Below are 12,337 nucleotides of genomic sequence, written 5' to 3' on the forward strand. Positions count from 1 at the left end.
GTTCATTGAAAGGCGATGAGCGCTGATTGCGGTTACCAGAGATTATAGTGCGGTATGGTATGTAATCCCGTAGGATTTTTTGGCCAAATTTGTCGTTGCTGGTTTGGCTTTAAAAGGGTCCCAATTGGCCAAAAATGATGGGGTTCAAATTTTCAGACCCCTCCTTTACTTCCTGGGGGGTCCATATTTGGGCGCCAAATTGGCTTATATAAATTAGCGCAATAGGGAAATTTGGTGTCTTCGGGAAAATTTGAACCTCGTCAATTTCTGATAGCTTGGACCCCAATTAATGAATCCAAAAATGCAAAAAATGCACCAAAAAAAATATTTTGGCACAAGAGTCCTAAGGGAGCTGTTTCAGTGACATACCGTACCACACTATTAAGCCAGGGTAATACTATACCATCTTATTTACAAGCGTATAGGGACGATGTGTCATAATGTGATATGCGCCATCCAAGAACAGATTTTGATAATCGTTATTATTATTATTTGTTTGTGTATTATTATCATTTAATATCATTATTATAATAATTATTATTATTATAACCATTATTATTATCATTATTATTAGTATCATTGGTAGTAGCAGTAGTATTGTAATTACTATTATTACTATTAAGCAACAAGTTTGCTATTTAGATATTGACACACTTCAAAGTTAAATGATCAGAAGTTGTGTCTATTACGTAAAATTAAATGATTAAAACAGAAGTCAATTTAGAGTGATTGGCAGGTCATATTCGGCATGTTTGGAGTGTGAACAATTATAAAACCATAATTTATGACAGTGCATTGTGTCAGTGAGATTTTAATGAGTTTTTAGAGTAAAGAAGGTGGGAAGAATGTCGATGCAGGGAACTAATTTAATATAAAAGAAAAAGTTTCACTATATTACACTACTCCCCTCCCCCCCCCCCCATTATTATGTATTATCTCTCTCTAAGTGCCATATCGTTTGACTTTGGCGATCATGTTGTTCCACAACCCTCGGCTCCTAGCCTTCTGTTTTAGTACCACTCCCAGTTATTTCACTCCTCTCTCTTCCAACAATTTCTGCAGACTGTCCATCCAAAGTAACTTCAACTGCCTAATCAACATCTCACGTATCCTTTTCCTTTGCACTCCAGCTCGTGTAAGAACTTCCTCATTTATACTAACTTTGTCAGTCCAGGGGATTTTCATCATTCTTCTTAAAAACTTCCGCATTTCGCAACTTTCCAAACGCTTTTTAGTATCAGAGGCTAAAGTCCATGTTTCACTACCATACGTAAGTACAGGGTAGATGTAACAATTCAATACTCTTTATCAGTGGCGGATCCAGGAATTTCTTACGGGGGGGGGGGCACAAAATGGCATGGGGTTAAATCAGTACGCAGGATTTTTTCAAGGGGGGGGGGGGTTAACATTTTGAAATCGGGCCAAAAATTTCGCAACGACTCAGCCGGCCGCTGACTAAGCGGGGGGGGGGGGGGGGGGGGGGGGGGGGTGGGGTAAGAGGACATTTTTGGGGGGTGTCCCAAAAATTTCGCAACGACTCAGCCCGCCGCTAAATAAGCGGGGGGGGGGGGGGGGGCCCGGGTCCCGAAATTTGACCGATCAACATTTTGTTCCGTTGGGGGGGGGGGGGGTAAGGTCATCTTTTTTAAAACATCCATTTGGGTTTGTTTTCTCTTCTTTTTTTTTAAATAAAAAAAATGAAAAAAAATCCAAACTCAATAGGGGGGGGGGGTTCCCCAAAAACAAACACATAAAAAACCTGAAGGGGGTGGGTTAAGCCCCCCCCCCCCCCCCCCCCCCCCCCCCCCCCCCCCCCCCCTCTGCGTACGCGTCTGCTGGCCAGTAATCCATCTGATTCGGCTTGCTTTTTCTCTCTTTTTCTTTATTTTCTCTATCTTTATTTTTTTTAATTTTCTATCCCTCTCGATCGATCCCGGCCGCCCTCCCTTACGTCATAGTACATATTTACATTTTATAGTTCTCTTCCTCCTGGCCTCTTCCTTCGATCTGTTCCCCTTCCTTTTCTTTCCTTCTCCTTCTTTTCCTTTCCTTTTTTCCTTTTCCTTCGCCTCCTTAATTTCCTCTTTCTCCTTCTCTTCCTCTTCCCTTTTTTTTAAATGATAGGGGCAAGTTGCAACAGCCCTGCCCCCCCTGTGGCGCCGCCACTACGACTATACTATAATACTTATAACAATAATGATAATAATCATCACGCTGATGGTGATATTAAGATAAAGAGAGATAAGATAAAACAAGATAAGATAAGATATTTATTCGTCTTTCTTTCAAATGACACATAGAGCATAACATAGATCAATTAGAGAGTGAGAGAGAGGTAAAGAGGAAGAGAGGAGGTAATACACAAACTTGACAAAGTCAACGCACAATAGTGTAGTAGCGTGTACATTTTGCGGTGCTGGTGGAGTGATCCGGAGTACGCTGAGCTGAGCGGATTAACAAGTGTTGGTAGATTTTTCAATTTAAATGAACATCTCTTTGTGAGTCGATTCATCATTGTGACCAATCTTTGGTGTACGACCTTCTTTCAAAATCCCGGGTGTAAAGGCAAAGGTAAAGCAGGGGTAAAGAATTAAGTGCTATCTCTTGGAAAGTTAGGTCGGAAACGAATTTTACTCGACGGGCGCGGGCACCGAGCTCCTCGATCCCTCCCGCTAGTATCGCAGAGCGTGATGAAGCGAGAGGCGCCTCTGAGTTTTCGTATTCCGTAACCGCGGGCATGCCTGGCTTTGATTGAGTGTTGAGTGTTGGCTTGTAGCCTACTGTTTGGAGACTTCAGGAGAATCTACAATTCAATTTTAGACACATGTGACGAGTGACTGCTAGCTTGGTTTTTTTTTAAAAATGCGTTTAATAGGCTACGCCTTTTTTTTATTAACTTAAACTTTGTATGATAAAATTGTAGTGCATGCTCTTCGCAATTTGTTGGTTTACATTCATACACACATAGCATATAAACATAAGCGCCGGAAGTAGGGGAGAGGGCGGGGCAAAACGCATTTTTGCCCCCTCCAAAAAAAAGCAGTAAAGGAGTAAAGATGGTTTGTATTTTTCACCCAAAAGAACATAACAATAATAAAAACCTGAATTAAATCACATATCAAATTCCATTCAAAGAAAAGGAAAGTTAAAAGGATTCAGGAATTCAATTTCATTGCGCATGCCATGCCACCTATATTTATCAATGGAGGTTTTTATATTAGCGATATGCGCATATCGTGGAAATATTGTGAGAGAATAGGAATTTAAAGCTTGTTTGTTTTAGGGTGGGGAGACATGATCGAGCCCCTGAACGCTGGCGTACTGATTGGAGTATTACAAATGTTGCCGAAATGACATTATATCCGGTATTTTTTCTCAATTTTTTTGTAAGTCGTACCTTTTTATGCGTCTCGGCCGATCGCCGCGAAAATTTGCACGCATGTCAAGTGAAGTGTATAGAATAATATGATAATTTCAATTTTTTGAAAAATTCTCTCATTTGCATATTTATGGTAATTTATGCAAATAAAGTCATAAAAATCACATTTTTACCCATAAATCATATAATATTCATATTTAAGCCTTCTTTTTCATTACATATATTCATTAGACCATTCTAAATAACAATACGACAAAAAAATTTGGAAGAGTAAGCTTATTTCTTATGTTATCCCTTGTTTTTATAATTTCTTATGTATTTCATTGTTTTTTTAACTTTTGTATTTCATTGTTTTTGTTGTTTTATTTCATTTCTTACTACAATTCAACTATTGTGACTCTCAAAACAACCTCCTAAACTTTAAACAAGACCCAATAACCCATGTTTGATCTGTTTTTAGGAAAAATGACTTTTCCATATGTTTTGTACACAAATCACGAAAATGAGCGATTTTCGGGCTGACATGCAAAGACAAAAGTTCATGTGACCTTGTAACCGTAGGTCAGATTTTCAAAAAAATTCTTTTAAAAGTTGCGCAAGACTCGAAAGAAAAAAGTCAGCGAGCAGCGAGGCGCCATCCATATGCGTTCCCGAGCAATCAGAAAAATTGTGGAGGGGGGGGGGGAGCTATAATGGCCCCCCCCCGGCCTTATTAGGGTTAATGCCAAAAAACCCTGAGCTTACGGGGGACTCAGGCCCTGGACCCCACGCCAATTTACGCTCTACCTGATCGTTAATACTCCACTGTGAAAAACATTCTGCGGGTCCTACATGTAACGTGTAAGATTGGTGGTGATGCAGATGAGCACCCTAGCTAGAATGTTTGCCCCTCCAATCCCAATCTGCTTCCGGCGCGCATGTATTAAATAAATTATTTAAAAAAGTATTTTGAGAGGATAAAAAAGGGAGAAAGATCTTAGGTCCATGGTCCATAGCAGGCCGATCACTGAAAGTGGACACTTTCTTGCCAGACCAGCGCGTTACGTTGCGCAGGGATTCGTAATATATGTATATTTTATATTGTAGCACTGAAAAACGTAAAAGAGGGGGGGGGGCACGATACGCCACAGAAGGTGCTCAAGAAGTCGGAATAGTAACACTACTGCTCTAGCTTGGCTACCGATGTCAGTGGTCACAGCATTCAAGGATCTTTCCTACCGGTAGTATTAGTATCTGATACCCATTTGGAGAGAACATGGCACATCTAGATTCTAGAATAATGTCTTGCTAATAAATATGGGATTGAAGTGCCTCGCCAGGGGTCGAATGTGCAACCTTCCAATATCCAGTCAAGTGTTAAAGTTGATATTCTAAGACAATCCCAAATATTGAGATAATTACATGAATAGAAAGCTTTTAACCCCCAGAATAACACTAAATGGTGTCCAACCGACAAAAACAAGTTTAGAATGGTGAATTTATGGGAGTAAACTCTACCAAACTATCTGGCCCAAATTCACAAAGCAAGGTTTGAGCTCAGACCAAGGTTTGAGCTCAAACCTCCTTTTGTTTCGTCAAACCTCCTTTTGTTCTTTACAAACTAGGTTTGTAAAAAACGCGTAAAACGCGTCACATGACGTACGAAAACCAAGGTTTGTCGACAAACCTCCTTTGTGAATTCGGGCCTCTAAGTCTGAAACCCGGAAGTGCATGTAGAGTCAGGCCTATATCCGTGACGTCACGAACGGGACTCATGGGCTTAGTGGGAGTGAATGGCATTCATATCCCTACGTAAATGCTATCCTGTTAGAGCTTAGATTTGTTGTTGTTAATGAGTATATTTGATGGATTTTCTGTTTCCATTTGAATGAAGAATAACAAAACAACATTTTCCAGTCGCTGATTTCTTTTTATATCCTCATATTCACCTATTTGGTAGAGATTTAAGACGAGTTTACTGCTTGGGAAACAAGGTTAAATCATGCACGTATGAAAAGGCGGATGCATTATCTTGTCATCAGATAAGGGACAGGAGCCCGGCCCCCCCACTCCGAGAACGGACGGACCCCATGCGTGTTGCCAAAATGTCCTTTTCGTAACAAAAGAAAAAGGTCGACCCGTATTGACTTTACACACCGGACTTTTGCTGAAAAGGGGGGGGGGGGGTCGGTTGGAACACGCGCGTACCCTAAATAACACTGAGTTGGGGGGCCGGGGACAGGAGCAGTTTTGTAAAACGAATAGGCCTAGAACTACGATAGTACTTATCATAGATGTGTGTGACTGCCTCAAAAAAGGATACAGTACCAGTTAAACATTTTATTTTGTAAAATATCGAACTTGAACGAGAACATACAAATGCGCTTCCTCTATAATATTTTGACAACGTCTAAGATTAGTGATCGAACGATATTCATCCGTGAGTGATGCGGCTGTTGCATGAACGTTCGTGAAGCGAGCGGAATCGGGAGGTAAGACCAGGCCGATGCTCTAGGCGCGGCTTGCTTGTGATGGAACACGTACGTGCGCTAGTTATATGTTTATCGACAATTGCAAGAGAATGAAAGCGACATTACCAGCTAAGAAAAACAACTAACAAAGACCTGCTCCTCAGTGACTATCAGAATTGGTAGATCGCACAATGCACAGCATGGCAGAAGATGAAGGATCTTCAGGGCCAAGGAAGGCGAAAGACATGGGAAGAAGGAAGAAGAAACCATCGGGATCGAGATCGCTGTATAATGGTAATGAACTGTGGGTCCATTTACCAGACAGCTACTGTTCACTCCATGCCTGGGAGCGGCCGATGCCGACTGGAGGGGCGAGATTTTCTTCTCTGCAGATGGCTAAAATATTGACTAATAGCACATCGTTGGCATGTATATGTCATAATTTTTAAAAGGGGAATTGATATTAATACTATGAAGACCATATATAATACATGTACATGTATTTCATATATATTTCCAGAATGGACAAGGAGTCTTGAACCTCCAGATCGACAGCACCACCTCCTTCGGTTTTGAAATCTCATGGTCGGTGATAGGAGCCTGGGACTACTATGTCATTAGTGCCTCTTTAGAATCTGTTGAGGAAGCCCCTGGATATCCTAAGAACTCCACCTCAACGTCTGCACAACTGATCCATCTGTACCCTGATACAGCTTATGATATTCAGGTACAACCTAAACTGAACAATGGAGAAGAAGGCCAACTGGACACTACATCGGGCACAACTGATGGTAATAACTGTCATTAGAATGTCACATACAAGTACGGCTCCACACTAACTTTTTTGGAAAGGGGTCTGGATTTAACTTTTTAGAGTCTGTATGCATGATCGATCCCTTTGTAAGAATTTTAAATTTGTGTAATTCGGACCTAGATCTTATGCTCCCAAATTCTACGCCTTACACCGGGGCATAGAATTTGGGCACCCGGTGTCCTAGGTGCCTGTTAGAGTTGAGCCCTACTTATACATGTGCATGATTATTGGAGATATAACCTTTGACCCCTACATACATCTAGCTTCACGTGTAGAATCGGCTCCTATGGGTCTGGTGTTTATTGGCCCAGATTCGTCCGGGGTATATCATACAGGAGGAGAGGGAAATAATTTTGTAGAATTTAATTTTCAACTTAGCAACTCCAAATTTGTAGTAGAGTAATAGTGGAAAAGTCTTCCAATCAGGTCAACTAGCAAATGTAAGTAACTGGGGCCTAGCGCAGTTGCGAGATTACAGAGGGCCATGGTTTTTACCGAGACGCGAAAAAGAAGCAGTCAACATTTGTTTTATATACCGCATCCTTAGCTCAGAAATTAATTTCAAAGACAGATGAAATACGGTACTGTAACGCAATTTTCATCGATCGATCTTTCAATATTTTTGTTTGGTGTACATGTACATGTCTGATATAGTGCCGGCCGCACGCCTGTGTATCTAAATTGCCATAGGCATGCGGGCCCGTAAAAGGACATAATACTATGCCCGGTCAATATTTTTATGCCTCCGCTACAAAGGGTCATACATGTATATGAAAAACAGCTTGTAATTACAATATTTTTAGGATTACAATCACTTGAATTTTAAAAATTGCTTCTGTTTTGGTTTGTTAAATCGCTCTATGGCGAAGGCATCATTTTCTACTGCGTGCAGTCGAAGATCCATCTTGCTCGGCAGTCCGTAGTGAATTTCATGCCCGCAAATTTGACCAAACAGATCACTTAGAATGTAGACATGCGGTATTTAAAGAATGATAACACCCAAACTTTATATGGGATATTTATTAAGTTAATTTGAATTTAATTGAAATTCATGTTTATTTCCTGCTTATTTATCATTCAATATAGTTAGCACATAGAGGTCAGTATGTACAATACAATTACCGGTACAGATCAGATAATAGGAGAAGCCAAATACCTGGAAAGCAAGGCTTGTGTTTGGAATGCCCATTTAATACAAGTAATTTACATCAATAATCATTCTTTGAATATGTTTCTTGTACCATAATAAGGGATAGAATGTTGAAAAGAAAATAGAAAATGGTTGAATGGTTGAACGAAAATCGAAAAACATGTAAAATTGAAACATTGAAGGAGTATGAAGTGATCTATGTGAAGCACAGAGTCCCTTGTGGACGGGCTCAAGGGTTTGCTTATGAGCCCTCAGGTTCAGATGCACTGTGGTAAAATCTGAGTTATAATACTTTGAAGCATTTTCAAAGAAATTTTTGTACTAAAATTTCCTGAATAATTTTGGTTGAGAATGAATATTAACCTGCAATTTACCTGTTCCTGAATTTCAAACCTGTACAATCAACATTCATACATGTCAATGGTACATGTGTTAATCCCTTATGAACCACCCTGACAGAGTATAGAGATATTAAAAGGGGGACAGGTGATTTTAGTACCAGGGCTGCGTGAGGCCCGGACCGCAGGGCATGGCAATCCGGACAGGGGTCATTTCATGAAACCCAACTCCATGACAGTCAAATCTATGTCCACGACCTATGAAGATGTCAGGAACTGGACAAACTGTTTCACAAAGCCATGATAAGCGACAAATTCATGATTTTGATACTATCGGCTTAAAAGATAAAGTTCTAGTCACGATCAATCAGATCTTATCCTGAATTATCAAAAGAGATTATGAGGCTTAATTTCATTCATACTGTTTTAAAAAGTAAAAACAAGTTGAGCGACAGCGCAAGATGTCATTGATCTTGTAGTTATGACGGTTTCGAGAAACGATTTTAGACCAGGGCTACCTTAAGACCGGCAATCTAGACCACCATGGAGGCTCTGTTTTTTCATTTTGTAAAAACAGTATCGACTCCCCCTTGATCTTTCTTCACTATAGACAGGGCTTTGCACAAATTATTTTTAGAAGGGGTTCTGGATTCTGGTGAAATGTGAGGAAGTGGGAATTGCATGCAGGGCAGAGGCATGGTTGTTGACTGTGAGCAGTCAAATAGCTCTCATTAGGAACTTTTAGATTTGCACGTCGAAATAGTGGACTGGTACGTGTGCCTTAAAAGGACGTCATACGTAGCAGTCCACTATGTCGACGTGCAAATCTAAAAGTCCCTATTATTTTAACTTTTGATCCGATCCAGAATGCTCTTGATGACAAATTAAACATCTGCAGAAAGTGGAAACATTGCTGAAAAACATCACTAGATGAGTCCATTTCTGTTGGAGTAATTTGTGCCGTTCATGAATAAGAGTGATAGAAAATAGAAAATAGAAAATAATCATTGTAAATGTAGTCTCTAAGCTGGCAATATAGTGTAAACATTTGTAATTGGACTTTTTCCATGTATAAATTGGCAATTTGCTGTTGATGTTTTAGTAATTTTGATTCATACTGCTTCATTTCATATACATTTTAAAGGGATAGTTGAGTTCTGTTGCAGAAGGCGCAACACAAAATATATTTTTTGGGTGAGATAATGAAAAAACGAGTGTCAAATTTGAAAGAACATACAATTTAAATGACAAAATCATCTGTGTTTGATCAAAATTGGTTCAGAAACGGCTGAAATATCCATAAATTTCTAATATTTGTGTACCACCACAAATATTAGATAATTTGAACCAGCCTTTGAAAAAAATGAAATAGCACCTACGTTTTATTCCAGCCATTGCCGTTGTTGTCTTTTTGTTGATTTTTTTGTGTTGGTTATAATACGCACAACCAGCCGGCCCATGTATTGTTATTATTACCGGTAATTAATTAAAAATTAATGGTCACCGTAGCCATATGTTTTTTTAAAGTAGAGCTAAATTGGTATGATCGTATTGGCTAAATTTCACACATTTTGGGGTCTAAAATTACCTTCATAGAAATGTTAGGTCCTAAATGGGCACTAGAAATGTCATAAATAGGAATAAAAGCAATAACCATGTACTTTGAAGGCATTTGCGGTCTGAAACAAGAACTCAATTATCCCTTTCAGTTTTTTAACTATGAAAGGGTGGAATATACAAATAATTGTTGCCAATATGAGGCTGAAGAACTGATTTGTTTAGTCCTTTACCTTGTTTCTACTTACTTTTTCTTCCTAACTTTTTCTTCCCAAAGTCTCCCACATAGAGGTGATGGTAAGGAGCGAAACCTTTATCAGTGTTGCTTACACCTTGCCCGAGGACCAGCCATCTTCCAATCAGCAAATAAGACTTGGTCATTTCGGGAGTACATTGCAGATTTTTGGTAGTCAGCCAGCAAATAATATTGGGAACATCATCTTCGATTCATTTCCCGCTGTCTCACCAGGAGATCTACTGTACGCATCAAATGCTCCATCAAGTGACCCGACCAACTACTTGAATGAGATCCACTTCAGATATCGTAAGTATTTCTTCCAGGAAACTGGGAATGAGATAATAACAAAGACTTTCGAAAAATAAAGCCAAGGCATTCCAGTAGCCTTGTACATCACCGGTTGTAGTGTGTGTACATTACAGAGATGTATTATATAATCCTAAAATGATACAGCATAAGGTGCTGAAATTAGCCTTTCATTAGTTTTCAATAGTCTTTGCGATGTTGAATGATAGTTAAAGATAAACTTTAGTACTGGTAATGCGATTGCATTGTGAAAGAAAAGGTGTGGAAAGGATCAGAAACAGTTGATCATGTAGCATGTAAGTATTGGTGTGCACTGCAAGGTTCTGGAGTCATCAAAATCATAATAAATTTGACCGAGTCTTGGTAAAGTAACAAGCACTCACATAGAAAGCTATATATGGGACAACACACATGGTGTCGGGGCTAGTACTACCTTGATTTCCTTGTCTTTCTATGCTCATTACTTAGCCAGTATACATTTTCTTCCAAAATTGTTTGGCACATGTCATTTATTTGTAATCTTGAACATTCAGTGTAAGTTTCGTTTGATTTTTTTTTTTTTTTACCAGTACTGGAGTTTATCTTTAAAATATACAGATAATGAACCCCAAAAGACATTTCAAATAGCTTTGTGCATTGTGAAAACCAAGTGTTTTACCATGAAGTTGCAGATTTTGTTCATCACATATTTGTATTCATGTGACTATAATTTTTACTCCTAAAGGCTAGTTCAGATATGGCATTGTAAGCTGCTACTGTTGCAAAAAAAATACAAAAAACACTTTTTTATTACACATGTAAATGAAGGCAAAATGAGATCTGTGTTGCGAAATACAGAAATATGAAGTGTATTTCACTTCGCGTCATGTAGAAAAAAGTTACAGGTTTTCTGCTTCATATCTAAATGAGCCTTATTGGGTAAATGCAGCTTTAGACAAATTTTAGAAGATTGTACTTATAGATTTCACCCTATCAGAAGTTTGATGACAAGATATAATGCTAAAAATTACAATTTTGGCAAATATACCCTTATTTTGCATTTTTCAGTTCCCACATATAATATGACTCCTTGTTGCATTAAAACATGTCTTTTAATTTTCTCTGTATTTATACCTGCTTATCGAGTATACAAGTACCCCGTTTTCACAAACTTTGTTCAAGCATACAATGTGAAAATGTGAACCTCTTTAATCAAACTTACTCATTAAAAAAACATACCCTTTATTTCAAATCCAATCCGTCATACTTTTTTTCAAATCTGCAAACGTTGAAATGTTCTTCAGTATTCCTGAACATTCTTTTTTGGGGGCAAAATGTGTCGACCGCACTTTCATGCCACACGTGCGTGTAGTGACATGTACACATTTGGGCTCTGTCTACCTTGCATACTTTTAGCAAGACTGCGCTAATTTTTTATCATTTTTATAATTCCAAAACCTCACAGTATACACCAGGGTGGTGTTTCTCAAAGCCTTTTTTTCAATGACAAATGACAAAAATCAGTGACAGATCTGCTGATAACCAATCAGAAGCAAGGATTTCAGTAGCTTATAACAAAATCTGTCATTTGTCACTGATGAAAAGTTTTGTGAAACACCCCCATGTACTATGTGTTACAAAACTATCCTGCATATACAAATTAAGTCAATATGAAGTGATACCAGTGGGTGATTGTCTATAATAAATTTTTGCTTTTGACAGCTGTGTTGATGATGAATATCCCTTTATTCCTTCCATCGAAGCTTCAAGTCCCCCCCAGAATGTCATGGTAAATCCATCTCCAGGCGATGCTTTTGAAGTGACCTTCGACCTTCCAGCAACTGGTGGAAACTATGATGGATTTAAGATCCGTGTCAACGACGAAGTGCGGGAGACTCTGATGGGCAGTGCCACGACGTCGGTGATCATCAACAGTTTGGCCCCAAATACGCTGTATACGTTCAATGTGACGTCATTTGTGGGTATTGGTGGGGATGAAGCAGAAAGCGAAATTTTTACTGACACCAGAATTCTAGGTATGAGGTTGTATTTTCTCACTTTTATTTTTCAAGTATGTATGAGCATGAAGAGAGAAGTTCTTGAGGTCAGATACTAATATTACAGAA

At 39.0% G+C, this 12,337-nt stretch overlaps 1 protein-coding gene across 5 annotated transcripts in view; it reads left to right on the forward strand.

Moving 5' to 3' along the window:
* The first annotated feature begins 2,407 nt into the window (after window positions 1–2,407).
* The window catches only part of LOC589160 (fibronectin), a 79,020-nt gene continuing 69,090 nt past the window's right edge, over window positions 2,408–12,337 (forward strand). For 4 of the 5 annotated variants that reach the window (XM_030987736.1, XM_030987740.1, XM_030987738.1 and 1 more), the window contains exons 1-4: window positions 2,409–2,571; window positions 6,350–6,620; window positions 9,966–10,232; window positions 11,975–12,247. In XM_030987736.1, coding sequence (XP_030843596.1) covers window positions 9,983–10,232; window positions 11,975–12,247 — 523 coding nt within the window. In that variant the 5' untranslated portion in view covers window positions 2,409–2,571; window positions 6,350–6,620; window positions 9,966–9,982. Of the gene's footprint in view, window positions 2,572–6,349; window positions 6,621–9,965; window positions 10,233–11,974; window positions 12,248–12,337 lie in introns of all 5 variants that reach the window. The other variant, XM_030987741.1, reaches the window with a different exon arrangement.

Source organism: Strongylocentrotus purpuratus, unplaced genomic scaffold, assembly GCF_000002235.5.
Source record: "Strongylocentrotus purpuratus isolate Spur 01 unplaced genomic scaffold, Spur_5.0 spur5_scaffold_17, whole genome shotgun sequence".
Classification (NCBI taxonomy): domain Eukaryota; kingdom Metazoa; phylum Echinodermata; class Echinoidea; order Camarodonta; family Strongylocentrotidae; genus Strongylocentrotus; species Strongylocentrotus purpuratus.